General features: G+C 38.7%; 1 protein-coding gene across 1 annotated transcript; it reads right to left on the minus strand.

The window, feature by feature from the left end:
* Positions 1 to 13,669: 13,669 nt before the first annotated feature.
* Positions 13,670 to 15,881, minus strand: LOC150078685 (G protein-coupled receptor dmsr-1-like). Its single transcript, XM_090382660.1, has one exon. It carries the CDS (start codon positions 15,657 to 15,659, stop codon positions 14,547 to 14,549), a length of 1,113 nt encoding a protein of 370 aa, XP_090238786.1. The 5' UTR covers positions 15,660 to 15,881; the 3' UTR covers positions 13,670 to 14,546.
* Between the last annotated feature and the right edge of the window lie 2,376 nt (positions 15,882 to 18,257).

The following is an 18,257-nucleotide window of genomic DNA, read 5'->3' on the forward strand; positions in this document are numbered from 1 at the left end:
ACGTGTTCTGTTCTCCATCCAGTTCTGTTTACAATTCAGAAATTTATTTGTTTATTTTAAAGTTATTTTTGTCTGTATCAGGAATTTTAATGTACGCAGTAGGTTTCCGGTTTAGCGCATGTGCTTACAGTAATTAAGTTGAGAGAGAGGGACAGACAGAGAGACAAAATGTAAGGATAATGCAAGCTACAAAAATGATGCATTTGTAAACATTAATAATTGCATTTCTTGGTTGCCCTGTTTTTGTTAAAATCTGACAGAAAAAAATGTGTTTCGACAATAACAAGAATGTCTGCAAGGTAATTTATTAAGATGGATTCTGTAGACGTGTAATTTAGGGAACTTTGCTCAAGAATTCTATCGGATGGTCTCCAAATAGCGCAGACACACAAATGCCCTTTTTTCTGTCAAGTGGCTAATTGCTAATCTGTCTTTGTTTCTGTCCTGTTGTTTTCTTTTGCAATTGATATGGTCAGAGTGGAAGAGGAAAAATGTTGGAGCGGATATTTAATAAAGTAATTATTACCAATTTCGGAGAGCAACGAGACTTCTAACGGGAGGTGGTAATCAAGTTCTCGGATGGTGCAATAAAAAGAACACAGAGTGAAGGAGCTAAAAAGTGATTTGATTTTTATTGAAAGTAATCGCCAACTAATTGAGAATGCAACTATTACACCATTCTAAAAGTTTCTGAAAAGAAACAAAAGCGAAGACATCAAAGAGAGGATGTTCACTTCAGCGGTTATTACCTTTTTCTTTGTTCTCAATATCCAGAAATCCCTTTCCTTTGAGGGTAGTTTTCACCTTGGAAAAGAGGAGGGAATCCGCTGGTTCTGGGTTGGAAGAGTAGGGTGGATGGTTGATCTGTACAATGCCATGTTTCATCAGAAATATCTTCACAATTAATGCAGAATGGGCGGGGGGCATTATCGTGCAACAAGAACCAGCTACCTTTCGAAATGAGCTTTAATAGTCTTTGAAAGACTTATACGTAGAATGCAGCATTGACTCTCTCCCCTTCAGGTACACATTCCTTGTGATTTGCCCCCTGTTTGTTGAAAAACATGATCAGTATCATTTTGATTCTGGACTTCTCTAAACGAAACTTTTCTGGCCTTGGTGATCACTTCGAAGTCCATTGCATGCTGTGGCGCTTTGTCTGTGGGTCGTACTGAAACACCCCATACTCATCTCCAGTGACAGTATTGTCACTGAAGTTAGGATTGTCTTGACAAGTCTGGAAAAAGTCCTCGCATGGTGACATTCTTCGTGGCTTGCGCGAGGCTTTGCGGCACACATTTTACACAGACCCTCCATTTCCTAAATTCGCCATGCAGAATTTGACGAATCGTCTCTTTATTCGTATCCAACTCATCAGCCATCATTCTCAGGGTGAAACGACGATGCCTTGCCACAATTTCCCGAAATTTTACAACCCTGTCCTCATTTCGAGAGGTTGATGGACGTCCACTTCTTGAGTCAACCCAAACATCCGTCTTTGAATCGCTAATACCATTCTAACATTGGCACAACTTAACGTTTCATCACCATAAACAGTTTTTAACGTTTAATACATTTCTATTGTAGATTTTCTCAGTTTAAAACAATTTTATATTCGTTCATTGCTCCATTGCAAAATCGTGACACAGAACGTTAATGCTACTAACAAAAGTGGTTGTCATTCGCAGTCTGTTGCCCTCTAGGACAATCTTTGTACCACGATCTGTTAGAGGACGTTTTAACTACAACATACCACTTCCGTTTATACGCAAACTCATCGAACATGACCATAACACCACCATTCCGGGAACTTTATTGCCCCACCTCGTATAGCACTGGCTTCACACAATGAGGAAATTTTGATTGAGATATTTAGCAACAGAGAGAATCAAATGAAACATCGATTTCATAAACAGGAGCTATATGAACTGCTCATATCATCCTGAAACAAATGACTTGCACAACGTAACTTGATTCTACACTGCTCGACAAAAATAATAGAACACGTAGAAAACGTTGTGTATTCGTGCAGCTTGCGATGAAGCGAGACAAAATTTGTAATGGTGGTGTACCATAGAATAACGATGAAACGAGAATACAGAGAGAAACTTCGGACAGCTATAAGGGACACTTATAGGGGGTTGTATAAGAATTACCAAAAAGATCACATCACAGAAGTCGATACAAGATGTTCGAAAATATGGGCAAATTACACTAATACGGCGTATGACCCTTCTCCAACGGCTAACCATGCTCGATATAGGGGTATCTGTAAGATCACCAAGTGATCGAGGATTTTTTTTTTGCCTCCTTTGGGGGCAACAAAAAGGCCTGTAGACAGGTATATTGTTTTTCAGCACAGCTTTAAAAGTGGATTTTGGCTAACCCCTAGGAGCCACCCAAAACATGTTACATATATTCATACATACATATTACTTTTCATATTTTGTAAGTGAAGCTTTATAGTTGGAAAGAGTTTATTGCACAGAATCGTCAGGGGATATTCAGGGGGATATTCATGTGTTGTTGTTGTGGCGGATCCCAGGGTTACCCCCATAAGCCGCTATTGTACTTCTTGTGTTGAAGCTTATGCCAAAACCGGCCATTTGTATGTAGTGTGTTGAACGTGTAAGTGTTATGATGTGTTCTGTTGTTATGTTATCGGCCGGTGCCTGGCTCTTAGCAGGCAAGAAGCAGTAACACCTGGTCACTACGTCTCACCCCCCATCCCCGCCACGTGGAGGCGGCCAGGATCAACTGTCTCCTGCTGGGCAAGCCCAGGGCATAACACCTGAGAGTGCCCGAAAAAAGAATGAAGTGGAAAAAGAGGAATACAGAGGGAGAAGTTTGGGATCTGGGGAGGTAAATGGATAGAATAGAGGAGAATCAACAGAGGGACTCTCCAATAGTTAGAAGTGAGAAGAAGTAAAGCAAGAATATAGTAGGAAGAAGTGGACTAACTTCTCTAACCATGGGAACTTATCCCATGGAAAATCCCATCCTAGGAACTAGGATCAGCAAAACATCTTAATCATCAAAACATCTAAAAACATCTTGTAGGCAGAACGTCTTCAGTTGAAGAAATAATTGATCTAAAAAAAAAAAACAGTGAAAGCAAATTCCACGAATTCTGAAGAGCTCCACAGAAGGACACTATGTGCAATATCCTCTTCTTCAGGAACACAGCAGAATATACACTATGTACAGATACGTCCAATGTAATGCCATAACCTGGCCCAATAAATAAAAGGTTTCAGGGTTAACGCAAAAGTAATAAACATGTCCAAATCCTAGATGAGATCACATTAGGCAGGGTTCAAAATTATGATGTTTTAAAAGTTCTTGCCTAAATATGAGCTCTAAGAGAGCCCAAAAAGTCTAAGATAATCATCCAAGACAGTTAATAACAGAGTTACTAGGAAATGTCTCTAATATGAAATGTCACAGTGGTATTCACTCACGAAGAAATATTAATTCCAAAAACTCTAAAACCCTAAAGGCCAAATAGTATCTCTATGAGTAGAGCAAAATTCCTTATACAGTAAATACCTATTCTGCTGAAAACAGTTCCACATCAAGATACTAATCAGTTGCAACTATAGAATCCAGTCAAAAATGAGAGCTATTTTTTTCCTAATCCAATAAATGATCCAAGAAATCACAGGAACAGTAAAACTAGGACCTAATTTCGGTTCTTCTTTTAAATGCACGGAAAGCAAACACATTCAAAGCATTAAAAACTGTCTGAGATTCAACCAGAATTTTATTGTTGCTGGAGTCCAAGTTAGGAACTACACTAAGTAGATCACGTCGAAGATCGTTATAATAATGACATTGATGAAGAATGGGGTTAACAGTTTCTTCCTGGCCACACAAACAAGATGTTGTTGGTGAAAGTCCCAGTTTGTGAAGTTTAGTATTTATACTTCCGTGGCCAGTTAATATAAACATACCATATAAGCCCGGCGAAAACCACTTTAACTCCTCCTTTTTAATTTCCCTTGCTACAGGCAGAAAGTCCCTTGTGACTGCACCAATATCAGATGAAGACCACTCCTGTTGCCATTTTGCAATAAAAATTTGCCTTAATCTTGTCTTCTCAGTCTTAATGGGAGCACTTAGATCTAATTGGATGTCATCATAGGTCAATGGTATTTTCTTAATAAGGTGATACTTAAGGTAGCGGTACTGAACTTCAAAATGGACAGGTAGTTTCCCAAACAAAACCTGAAGAGCCATGGTGGAGGTAGTTCGACAAGCTCTTGACATGGTCAAGAGGGCAGCCCTCTGTGCTTGTAACAGTTGCTTTACTACAGCAACTTTATTGGCTCTAAAGCCCCATGCACCAGCTCCCTAAGAAATTATCGACTAAAACACACAATTATAGTGAAGTCGTGAGGTTTGACCGCTAAGACCCCAATCTTGTCTTGTTATCTGTTTAATTCGGCTCAGAAACAATTTAGCCTTTTCTTTAACATACTGAACATGTGGTAGAAAATTGTCTTCGATAAATACTTAATGGCTTGTTTCCTATATTTAATAACTGGAGGTCTTCCATGGTCAAACTTTCTCTTAAGCAACATCTGAGACGTTTTTGCAATAGAAACCTGCAATTTATGTGTTGAAGACCAGTTGGAGAGTTCCAACAACACAGCATTTGCTGATTCTTCAAGGCTTTTCCTAGAATTACCCTGGATTAATATTGTAAGATCGTCAGCGTATCCGATCATATGAATAGCTGGAAAACTCTTAACCAACCAGGAATCAAAAACCAGATTCCAGCAGAAGGGACCAAGAATTTACCCCTGTGGACATCCTCTTGTAACTCTGCGAGAGACCTCCTCCAGTCCAGATTTGACAGAAATGGTACAATCAGAAAAATAGCTCTTTAAACGCTTATATATATTTATGGACACTTCGGCCTCCCGGAACCTCGCCAGGGCACTTTGCCACCAAAGGATGTCAAAGGCCCGTTTGAAGTCCACAAAGAGGCCGAGCAAATACTTGGAATCTGTATCAGCCTGTAAAGCTAGAAGTCTAACTAATGCATCTTCTGTCCCTCGTCCTTTGGTGAACCCATACTGGTCTCCAGAAGCAAGTCCTTTGTCGGCATACGCTGCAATTAATCTACTGGCAACAACCTTCTCTGGCACCTTTCCCAGAACTGGCAGAAGGGCTATAGGCCTATATGATGATGGATCCTCAGCCGGTTTTTTAGAATTCTTAAGCAAAATTTTGAGCAAAGCTCTTTTCCACACTCTAGGGAATTCAGCACTTCGTAGGCATGAATTAAACAAAATTAATATTGAAGCTGGTACAATTTTCCAGACTCTTTTAATAACATCTACTTCAATTTTATCATACCCAGGGGATTTTATTGCGCATTCGACCTCTTCCAGAGAGAATGGAGGTTCTTTAGTCAATCCTGTGTAATTAGAATTTAAATGTACGATGTCAATTTGTTCCGGTGACATTTTAGTATCAGAGTCTTGATGTATAACTACATCTAATATTCTATCTATAGTAGAAGACCAAGATAGGGTACTTTGACCTTCTGCAGTTGTGACAGACGTGAAAATCTCCTCTGGTGGAATCTTATTGGTCACAAGCTTGTAAATAAGTCCCCAGGGATCACTATTCCCCTGGGTGCTAATTAAACTCTCCCAAGAAGTCCTTTTTTGTTTGCCAGTCTCATTATGATAATTTCGTCTTGCTTGTTTGTATCTACTTTGTAAAACCGTCAATTCAAGTACCATACGCGATGGATTTCTCTTCGCCCTCTGGAATTCACGTCTAGTCCTTCTAGTAAGCTGTTTTAAATCAGTTAATGTAGAAGACCACCAAGGAACGTGATATGGTTTGCGCTTTCTAAATTTCATTGAGGCTTCACAAGCCTGTATAATAATGTTCTGAATAAATTCAACTTGATTATCCAAAGGAAGAGATTCCATAATACCCATCTGCTCAGGAGTAAACATTTCTTTTATTACCTTGTCAAAGACCTGCCACTTTGCAGAGCTAGTGTGAAAACGAGGCACATCAAAAGGATCCGACCTAGAACGAGAAACGATATTTGTCATAGTAAACTTGATAACGTTATGGTCACTTGTTACCCAATCAGTTTTAACTTGCTAATCCGAGATCCTTTGGGCCAAAGACAGTGTTGCCAAGGAGACATCTATAAATGATTGTCCACTTGTGGTAACAAAAGTCGGTGGATGTCCATGTGTGTTAAGAATTTTTAGACGATGTGACATAATTACTTCTAAAAGTTCCCTTTTTTCATTTGTTTGTTGAGCATTCCACAATGTCGAATGGGCATTAGCATCCATTAACAGGAATATTTGTTCATTCTGTAAACCTCTCATGGCGGAATCAATATAGTTCACAAATGGTTGAATAGAATCATTATGTTGGGCACATTGACAATAAATCGAGATAAGATAAAACTTCCCGAACCAGCCTTCAATGCAGGCACAGACTGCATGTGCAGAGCAAAGACTTGAAATCCAAGTAACAGTTAAATTAGGGTCAGCAATGACAATAGCTGCCCAAATTCTCCTTCTTGCATTTCCGCCAGTACCAGTAATGTCTGGGTCAGATTGTAAGACTCTAAATCGCATAGGTAAACCTTTTACTAATCCCTTATAGGAGTAAGGTTCCTGTAGGGCCATGATATGAATAGAGTGATCAAGAACAGTTGTGGTGAGGTCAGGCATAACTGCAATCGCACGTTGACAGTTAAGTTGGAGAAAATTTAATTGTTTAAATTTGTACTGCTTGTGTTGGAACTGATTGGAGGTGTATTATTCATAACTAGTTTTAGAGCTGATAATTTCCAGCGCCTTTAAATATTCTTGGCATTTAGCATCTTTGTATGAATGAGCATAGTTCTTTTTTTCTCCGCTTACAGTTCGGACATTCTGGGGGTTTGTCTTTATTCTGGCAATCTGCAATATTATGACCTGAACAACCGCAGTGACCACACGTTTGAGCTTCTTGAGTACACGTCCTAACTGAATGGCCGTAGCCAAGGCATTTAAAGCAACGTGGTACTACGGTATAGTCCTTAACCGTGTGCGATGTCCACCTTATGAGTTGAAAGCAAAGCTTTCCTAATATCACTGGAAACCTCGAATATCCAATTTACCGTTGACCGATTTGGTTTGGGACGTGTTGAAAACCTAGGTTTTACTTGCGCCTGTACCTCCTCTGAGGTAAATCGATAATCCTTTAGATTTTTGTGAAATAAATCATCTAATATATCTTCAATTTTAACCTCCTTGTGTATGTCATACATAACAATTGTGAGACCCAGTTTCTTGGGTGTCTCAGATTTGAGACCACAATCTTGCAATTTTGAACACTTTCTTATCTTATCAAGATCCTGCGAAGTTGCAGTCTCAATAAGTATCCCATTAGATCGAATCTTTCTTATGTATTTGATTTTTATATCCTTGATGTCCGACGCCAATTTGGTTTTAACCTCCTGCCTAACCTCTTCGCTGGTAGAAAAGGCACTGCCTTCCTGAGCCTTAATAAGTACAAATTTGTATAATGTGTCGCTCTGGCACAGGCTTCACTGACCCAGTCCTTGGCGTAGCAACATGTGATGGAGTGTAGATTTTTGCCGCTTGTGCGTACGACAAATTAGAAGCAGCCAAGGTAGTTGGCAAAGACACTGAAGGTCCATCTAGAGTTCCTTGTACCTTGCTAAGTTGGTATTCTCTTTCCTCAAGTTTGACCTTTAGCCGCTCATTCTCCATGATAACTTTGGTCAACAATTGCTCCATCGCTGTCCAAGTTGTTTGAATGTCCGTGGTAACCGTCTTGGTCAATCTATCACCGTTAGAAATAACCTCAAACAATAAATAAATAAGATCTTTATTGTACAGTTCACCGGTACACGCAGGTACCACGACCATACAATACCCTTCACGGCACCATGCCAGAGGTTAACAAACGGCAGAGAATGCAATGAAAAAACATGGTCTGTATATGATCCAAGATATTGCGATGATTGAGATTGGTCTAGTGTATCTACAGTCTCTGGCTGTTGTAGCATCCAGGGAATCCTGAGACCCAGTTGAAGTTATGTTCGCGACCCACTGGACTATCACTGGGTTCCAATCTGGGCAACTCCACCCTAACACCCAATTCTGAGGAACAATCTGTGTTCTCAACTCTAACTTCAGCAATTTGTGAAGGTAATGATGGAAAATTGTTCACTTGGTGAACAATTTTCACTCGGTGAATCATCGGAATCCATTTTATTCTTATTATTCATCGAAATTTTAATATTGTTAATTTTTTTTTTTTTTTTGGATTTTTATTTCTAAGCTGAAAAACAATTACCTAAATCCTAGGAGGCGCTGTGTTCCAAACTGGCGACATTCAATTTTCCCTCCAGCTCTTTTGTAGTGAAGACGCTGTGGCAGCCATAACACTCAACCCAATAAACATAATTAAAAATAATATTTACAGCGTTCGCTGATAGCTTCTCAATGGTATAAACCAATTTTGGAACCCAGTATACGACAAGAAAGAGAAAATTATTCTCTCCGTAGTCTTCTATTTTTTTTTTTTCTACTGTACAGTCAGGGGTTTGTAACAACCCTATGTTTGAAATAATATTTATTCAAAAACTGTGAGCCATTACAACAGTCTAATAATGGCTACCCTACGTAAACATATGGAAGCCATTTTCCATTGTAGTCTACGTTCAGAAAACCACAAATTTCTTACTAATCCCTGCAAGAATCACGGTGAAACCTATCTCTATGTACTCACCAACCCTTCAAGATCCAATTGTATCCTATTTGCATAATTAATCCAAGAGTAGCCACAGTAAGAAGCACTATATTAGCACATATACACAAGCCAACGGGCGAGTTCACTCTCCGCACAGAATCATCAGATGTTTGTGAATAGAAAGTGTTTATTTATGTTTATTGGTATACATGTAAATAAATGTAATGTAATGTAAGTGATCGATGTAAGTGATCGAGGAGCACGCTGTCGGCATGCAATGCGACGCCCAAGGACGTAACGCACATGTCGAATGGGGCTTAAGTCTGCTTACCGTGGCCAGCACGGTAAGCAGACTTAAATCCCATTGAACCAGTTTCAAAGTGTTTCTCCACCACTCACTTGAGTTCAATATACAGTGGCGTTGTCGTGCATGAAAAGAAAACTGGGCCAACAGCACCCATCCATCCCTAAAAAGTCCTACACAGGGTTCGAGGATCTCTTCTCGGTACCTCTGTGCAGTCATGGTATCCCTAACAAAAACATGGAGGGGTACGGCCACTGATCATTATTCCGCCCCACACGAGAACACCGCCTCCACTGTAAATGTCCCTTTCTCTGATTTGGAAAGGTGGCACCGCATTCCCCGTTGTCTCCAAATGAAGCAACGTTTGGAATCTGTTTGTAGGCCTAAAATGGGAATTCTCATCAGAGAACAGAACTGTATTCTATTTTTCAGGGCTCCAAATGACATATTCATAGCACTATTTTCGACGAGCTACGTTATGGTTTGGGATTAATCGGATACAAACCACTAGCTTTCTTAGGTGGAATCTACTTGAATTCAGTCTTCTTAACACAGTACCGTTTGAAATGTTTTCACCTGTGGCAGCAGCAACTTCAAGAGACAGCTGATGGCAAGACATCGTGGGGTTCCGTCTTGCTGTTAGTGCCAGATAGCGGCCTGGCTGACGTAGCTCTCGGGCCGTCTTGGCCAGCTCTTCTTATAATGGTTCCTATCGCCTGAAACTGCTTCCATAGTTCCGAGACGACACTACATGACACAGTAAGCCAACATGCCACCTCCTCCTACGACTACCCCGCTTCAAGTCGTCCAATGGCCCGCCATCTCAAAGAATCATCCAAATGACGATGACTTGCCATCTGAGTACTGAAATATAGCTCTCAGTGAGCAAGCCAAAATACGGGAATGAAGTGATATTGTCGCAACCCGTGTTTTATGCCTATTATTTCATGCAAATTATTCATGCTTATAAATAGGCATGAATTGAAAAGACTTCACCTTCACTGTGAGTTTTTTATTTTCAAATCTGCAAATTTTCATTTTAAATCCAACTACATCGATTTAAAAACTGAAACACTGCTAAAATAGTTTCAGGACTTTGGAAAACATTCGAAGAAATATGAAATATTTTTCAAAATATGAACTCTACGAAATCTGTGAAATATATTGTAGTCGGATGATTAAAAAAAAAAGAACAGAACACTTTTGATATCGAAGTGAATCTTTATTTCAGCTTATGATACATCAGCATTTATAAAAGAAATTCAAATAATTATTGATCGAACCTAAGTTACCTGATTTTTAAGATCGAATCACTCATAAAACATACCTAAACATTTAAAATAAATATTTACTTTTAAAAAAGCAGTACTAAAAATCTTCTTGAGGATTCAAACGAGCCCCACAGTACAGTCGCTGTCAATCTCTTATTTAATATTTACATTTAGAGAGGACAGCAGCCTGCGAGTTTAAATCCGGGCGAAGATTTTCGAAAAAACCTGCCAACAGTATAACAGTTTTCCACTTGAACACAGCTCTAAATAACTATCTCTAAACAGGAAAAATAAACTCAACTGTTATTAAACATATGCTGATGTCGTGTCACCTTAGACAACCATCGTTTTCCTTCTTTAGATTAATACACGTTTGGGATCGTACTTTTAGAGTTGTCACCTGGATTGATTTCGAACAACTTGGTTGCATAAGTATTAATTTTAAATATAAATTAATTTTTATTTAGGGACATCCATGACCTTTGAACATTGCCTGTTCATAGACCGAACTAAGTTCAATAAACTACATGAATTAAAAATATTTTTTAAAGCAATATTTCCATGGTGTTTTTCCTAGATATAATGCTGGCATATAAATTCGTTAAAGAATAATTTGAATACATTTTAAAAAGAAACAAGCCAGTCGATTTTGTCATAATACAGTCTAATTTATATTTGTTGTAAACGACGTCACACCAAGATATAACTGTTTTTAAGGTACATTTTCTCGTCTGCTGATGTGCAGCGCCACTGGCGGTTATGGTTGTTGAAATCAACAGAACTAAAAAAATATATTAAGAAATGAATTTTTTATTTAATATTTGAAAAGCTTGAATATTATTAAAATAATTATGAAATATTTATTTTAGATAATAATTGATATTATCCGATTATAATGGAAAGAATTAAAAGCAGACTTAGGCTACTAAATTAATTTTAAAATTTCCCCGTTAAAACTGGACTTATTTCTTTTGATTTTGATCATTCAAAAATCTTTATTCGAGTGAGATGAATATTGAAATTCTGTTAGCTAGTGCAAGCCTGTGTACTCTGTGACCGGGTCATAACTCTGTGATTAAATATGTTTTATGCGCATCATGCTTTTAAAATATGGTTGATCACAATATATCTAAATTGCCTCTATATGCATGGAAATTAATGTATCGCTTAATAAACAGTCTAGTAGGATTTGGGACAGGAGACGGGTCAGAATTTTACCACGGAACTGCTTTGAAATATTAATACACAGCTGCCTGCAATTGCAGTTATTTATGTATATATATATCATTTATATAGCACTTAATATGTATCGTTTGATTTATATATTATAATGATACATAAACTAGGCTACACAAGTTAACCTCTAGCTTAACAAAGATGTTTTTACCTTGACATACCATTAGCTACCAATGCTGTAATTTCATAACTAGTTGTCCATTTAGCTATTTATCACAAACTGGTTTATCTGTAAAAGGCACTTGATAAAACCACGCAAGATTCGCTAAATGAGACTAGTCCGTAATGGGTATGTTCAAAAATAGCATTCTTTCTGTCATGACTTTGTTCTATCAGATAATGGTGAAGTTTAATTTCAAAGGGATTTCGCTTAATGGTGTAAAATGTTTCTTTTATGTCACCTCTGGGAAAAGCATCATTTCGATGATTGAGTTAGCAGACAAACTAGTGTTTGTTCTGCCTGAAAGGTAATTTCAGCTACTTGAAAGTCCTACGTATTAATTAAAATAAATCCCACCTAGGAGACACTGAAGGTCTCAGTGGTCCCCATACCCATTTCGAAGAAGGGATGTAGAAAATGTTTTGTACATTCTAATTAGACGATGCGTTCGAAATCATTGAAGGTCTCAAAAGGAAAACTTGTCTAGTTATGACTATGTATTGTGGTGCAAATCAATATCATTAAGTCCAAATTTATTCACGCCTCTGATCGCTCAAGTTTGGCTTCATAATTTAAGAAAATTATCATAGACTTTTTAATTAAAGGAGGAGATATGTAATTTTATTTGCATCCAATTTACCTTCCTATTGTGCCATAGAGTGAAATATCATATTCTGAATAGCCTTATCAAGTACAAATCCACACGTATTCTTTGAATACTGAAGACATATTTTTATTTCTACTTCATAGTGAGGTGGGCTGTTACCTTGCCGGACACTATAACTAAACAGGAGACTCTGCAACTAGAACTGTAATTCACATTAATTTATTGGAGATCTCGCAATTTTGACTATCAGATGGGAGTAAAATATTTTGATATCAACTGAGTAATGGCGTATTATTTTAGATATAAAAGTTACATTTTACAGTTATAAGTATCTAATCATAATGCGTATTCACAGATTTATTTATATATTATGCATAACTAATAATTACTTTTAAATGGTGATATTTGACCAATGCTAAATACACGGGCGCTAAGAAACAAACACCAAAGTTCGAATAAATTTTTCAAAATAGAACCAAGTTATTCGTCATATACGAAACAGTCTCACTCAACCTGTTACAACATTCAAATCTGTTAACTAAATAAAACAGCACATGTCCGTGGACTAAAGACACAATTGGATGAGCCTTTGACGTGGAGAGAACAAAAGGTAGAATAGACGCAGGATAAGGCCTAAGTGGCCAAGTGGTGGGATGCCACCCTCAGCTTTGTAATCCGACTTGAGAGTTGTGTTCCGAAACACGCAAACTGCCTCTTGAACATCTATCCGAAGCTACCACTTCCAAGGATGACTGTCATCTGGTCTTAACTGCGATGCCTCAGACTTCACAGCACGTAACCTGCTTCAGAGCTTGCTGGATTTTCAAGAGAGCATGTATTTAGGCATCCTTTACGAGAAGTAGAAGCCTTTACGAGAGAGATCCGTATTCAGAGCGACTAGCTGTTTGTTACCTTCATCTCATACACAAAGACCTGATGTCGACTGCCCTCTGGAGCAATGGGCCATGGTGCTTTTCACTAATGAGTCGATATAGCTTTCAAATGAAATTTAAATGAAAGCTGTGGGGAATCCAATTGGAGTCTATGACCAATATCTCACTAACGTTTTGCCATTATCTAACAAAACTCTTTTGATTACTTTGTGTTTGCTCCTTAGCTTTTGAGCATCATTGTATTCTGCATGCCAGCGATAGCAATGCTATTAAAAATTACTCACTTAATTCTACTTAGGGCGATTGTTTTACAGGCAATAAATTTTTATTCATTAAAGATCTGGATTATGCTAATGTTGTCTTTCCAATTCTTCCTCATTCACTGTAAGTTTAAACTGTAGAATGATAAATTGATTAACATTAACTGATTAATTGTATCATGTAATTTGATTACAGACTGAACAGAAAACCTGACTTCCTGTGTGTTTAATACTTGCATTAGCTTGCTGATAATTTAGTGCATGTTTCTCTAATCATCCGGGAATTCCTTCAGCGGAATCCTCAGTATGAAAAATAGCGCACTTAACTAATTAATTAATTCTCATTTTCATCGATGTAACTAGATGCTTAAATACCTGACAATGTAAGCCTGCTTCAACTATCTAATCAATGTAATAAAGGACTGATGGGTGGGATTTCGTTAATCTCCTAATTTATTTAGGAACATATTGTTGAACAATGAGTTCGAGCAGATCCATCCGAACTTGGCAATGTAGGGAACAAGTTAATTAGGAAATGTGCTTTCAATTTAAACGTTGTAAAAACTATAGTCAGTAATGTAGCTTGTGAATGGAACTTCCTGCTTTCAAATATTTTGTGATCATTATCCTAAGGGAAGTTCTCTAGAAGGATTATTCTGAAGATTGTACTTAAACACACTTTTGTGTTTTGGAGTGTTAGTTTTTGGTAAATTTTTGGATTAGCTGAACTTACCTACAACGTTATTAAGTAGAATTATTTATGCTATTCCTTGGACACTACAACTACGAGTGAGCCTTTAATTACATAAAAAGTTTTAATTGTCCACACACTTAAAATAATCTAAGACATCTCTATTTTAGTGGTGATTTTTTCTAATATGCACCTGCTGGTAGGCAGAACGAATCATGCGGGAAACCTTTTCCTTTTTGATCCTTTAACTAGTTCAAATATTGTGCAGTTACCCTGAAAAATCCGATGTCAAAGTGTATATGGTACGGAGAGGCTATTCGTAGGACTGTGGCACTGACTGCTGCTATTTGTATCTGTTTACCTTATAACCATTTTATACACACGTTGTGGCCATAGTTGGTTCCACAGGAACTGATTTCCATTTCACAAGGACTCGGGGTATAAAGATGTGCACAAAGGTGTCCCTGAACTGGCGACTCATGGTGCAGTAGATGATGAAGTTGATGGCGCTGTTGATGAGAGCTAAAACGTCCATCATTTCCCCGAAATTCATATAGACATTTTGGAAGAAATCTGTTCCCAGAATTCCACTGAGCAATGCTAACAGTCCCGAGGGGAACTCTGTGAGGAGAAAAAGTAGAAGCACTACGAGTAGCATACGAGTGGTTCGATCGTGACTTTTGTCGCTTTCGGCACGATTCTTCAGTCTTTGTTTTCGAAGGTTCGCCTCATACAGTACCCGGATCAGTCCGAAACTGAGGCCCGTCAGCGCGATACATGGGATCAGTTTGGTGAGCACGCTGAACAACCAGAAGTTGATTTTCTCCAAGAGTCTATCGTTGGCGCTGGCGATTTCGCTGAAGTTCACTTCGTAGGTCACTATACCATAATCTTCCTTTTTATTCACCGTAAAGGTCAAGTACACTGGCAGACAGAAGAGGGCACAGTTTATATATGTGCTTATGATAGCAAACTGAGCTCGGTTCATGTTTCCCCAGTTCATTGACCTCGCTGGAAAGCTGACGGCCATGAATCGCCAAATGGCCACCGTAACCGTTAGCCATATCGATATGGTGTGGCACGCCACTGTAAAGTGTGCGTGGAAAAGGGTAAAAACCGCCCATCCGTACGAGTACCGCTCCTCCTCTGGAAGGTTCGTACGGATGTAGTTATGGACGGAGAAAGGCAGGTAGGAGAACATGACGAGCATGTCTGTCACCGCGAGACCTGTGAGGATAGCATTGGTTGGCGACAAGATACTTGGCCTTGTTAGTACTATTATGTTGAGGATATTCGCCGAGATGCCAAAAATGCAGACTATGAGACTCAGATATCCGTGTATCTTGACGTATTGATCTCGAAAAGAGCTGAAATAATCCCCATAGTACGGCAGTGGCCCCTCGAGATCATGTAAATCCGTCGTGGAGTTGATGGAACAGTTTATGATCCCCCACGCATAGGTATCGTTCGGTAAGTCGCAACTCATGATGGAAAGGTGAAGTGTAGTTTAATGGTTGTGACGAACGGAGGAAAGGTGACTTGGGAATATGGGAAACAGATCATTTGGATTTGTCACATGCCTGGATGTATGGAATCGTGATGCATTGGTTGGTCGCTTCTAGAGAGGACGAGTTTTATCTAGCTGATGAAAACTGTTCCACACACGCACGTCGTCAGAGATGGATCAAACTTTTAGTATCGTTGCGGAACTCCTGAAAGAGAAAAAGTAGTTAGGAATGGCACCATTGAAAACAGGAACAGTTTATAAAATACGATCATCAAATCATTAAGTTGCTAACCATTTATTTATTTATTCTTGCGTTATCTCAAGTCGTTAGCATTTTGGTAATATTATTGAGCATAATACGAATCTTTTAATAAATAGATTTCCAGAGTGTTAACACAAAACTAGCCGACTTTCTGTCCGATCATTTAAATGACATTAGCCACTTTTCTTAGGAGCAGTCTATAGAAAGCGACTCTTAGTACTTAGCATGTGACTCCATACATTGAGAAAATTGAAACTAGCTATTAAAATCTGCAGTGAAAATCACTTCACTGTTAATAAAGCTACGTTTGAGACAGTCGAGTTTCAAAGAATGAATGTCAAAGTCCAGAGTGATTTTATATTAATCAGACTTCATGATGGCAAGGAAATGAATTTTGGGAACCGCAAAAAAAGTCGATTACAATTTGCCCATTGCTGAAAAGTAACTATAATTTTCTTTTGAACTTGGTCAGACTGTATTACAACTACTTTGAGAAAGAGCTTATTCCAATAATCAACAACATGTTGCCCATAGCGAGATATAATCTTATGTTGCTTACCAACACTTGATACTGTTTTCCCTTGTTCCTAGTTTCATCTGCCAACCAACGCTAAAATACGTTCACAATTCATTCATTGTTCCCTTCAGAGCCTTTATCACCTTTATTAGCTTAACGCAGGGATTCTAGTTTCCTCTCTGCAGTCCACATTTACTAAGACTTCATAGGGACAGCTGTTAGCGTTCCCAACCAGTCTACTTGCCCATCTTTGGATCCCTTTAGGAGTTTTATGTCTTTTTTTCTAAATGAGGCTTCCAGACCTGAATATAATAACATCTTTCTCTCTGTCAGCCCAGGAGCCTATCGATGAGGGATATACACCCTTAAGTTTAATGGCCGGCTGCTTACACTGCAAGGAAAATTTCATCTTTTTGTATCGTAACCGCTAAAATTTTTCTCCTTCTGAACTACATTTAATTCTGCATCCCCTAGTCTGTGTATCACCCCCAGATTTCATCTCCCAAATGCAAAATCTCACATGTAGTAGGATTAAACTTGGAAAGTCAGAAAGAAGAGGCCCACAACCCGTGAACTGAGGGACTGTACCTACAACGTTATTCTGTACTGAAGAATACCCATTGATTGTCACACCGTCTTCCTTTCACTTAGCAAGACCCTGATCCAAAAAACGAAACTTCCCAGGAAGTTCCCAGTTCGTATAGTAGACGTTCCAACATCTAAATAGGTATTTTGCATCTAAAATTAACATATGAGGAATTCTTTAGGGAAGGGAATGTCAGAAGTAGTAGTGGCATGTGATGCAAGAAAGAAAGTGTTATGAGCTTATGCAGCATCAGCCAAAAAAAAAAAAAATACAAAACAATCCCCTCCAAATACAAATATTTGTCTAGTTCCTCCTTAAATTTATTTAACCTATCAACTTCCACAACGACAGATGGAAGTCTGTTCCACCAACCAACTACCCGCTGGCTAAAGGCAAATTTCCGCACATCTATTCTACATCTGTCTTTTCTTAATTTGAATTGATGCCCCCTTAGGTTCGTAATCTGAACAAGTGGAAGGATCCCATTAGAATTCAGCGTGCTCAACCCATTCAAGGCCTTTTACACCTCAATCAGATCACCTCGCAAGTGCATAGTCTCCAGCTGCTGCAATTTGCAGAACTTAAGCCTCTCCTGATAAGAGGATCCCTGCATTCCGAGGAAACACAGATGTAGAATAGATGTGCAGAAGTTTGCCTTTAGACAGCGGATAGTTGGTTGGTGGAACAGACTTCCATCCCTTGTTGTGGAGGTTGATAGCCTAAATAAATTAAAGGCTCAGCTGGACAGATATTTCGAACGAACGGAGGGGTGAAATGGAAGTGTTTTTTTTTTTTTTTTTTTTTTGGCTGATGCTGCATAAGCTTTCTTGCATCATATGCCTCTGAAATGAGGCCTACATCCTTTCTAAAATGAGGCTTCCAGACCTGCACGCAGTACGCAAGGCGTGGCCTGACCATTGCCTTATACAGAGGGACAATCACCTCCTTTTCCCTGCTAGCAAAATTCCTGAATATCATGGACAACACCCCATGACCTGCCCTGGCAGCCTGTCTGCATTGCTCAGAAAACTTCATATCTGACTGCACAATTACTCCCAAGTCTTTTTCATTTTCTACCACCTTAAGTGTAGTACCACACAGTTGGTACGTTTCTCTGGGGTTACTTCTACCCATATGCAGTACTTTGCATTTGTCAAGGTTAAACTTCAGTTGCCACTTCTTAGCCCATCTGCCCAAATTATCTAGATCCTG

Source organism: Mastigoproctus giganteus, chromosome 10 (assembly GCF_048544385.1).
Source record: "Mastigoproctus giganteus isolate SK-2022 chromosome 10, ASM4854438v1, whole genome shotgun sequence".
Lineage (NCBI taxonomy): Eukaryota > Metazoa > Arthropoda > Arachnida > Uropygi > Thelyphonidae > Mastigoproctus > Mastigoproctus giganteus.

Bases quoted from the DNA above. Each gene is read 5' to 3' on its own strand.
- LOC150078685 (XM_090382660.1), bottom strand. From the start codon at position 15,659: ATGAGTTGCGACTTACCGAACGATACCTATGCGTGGGGGATCATAAAC.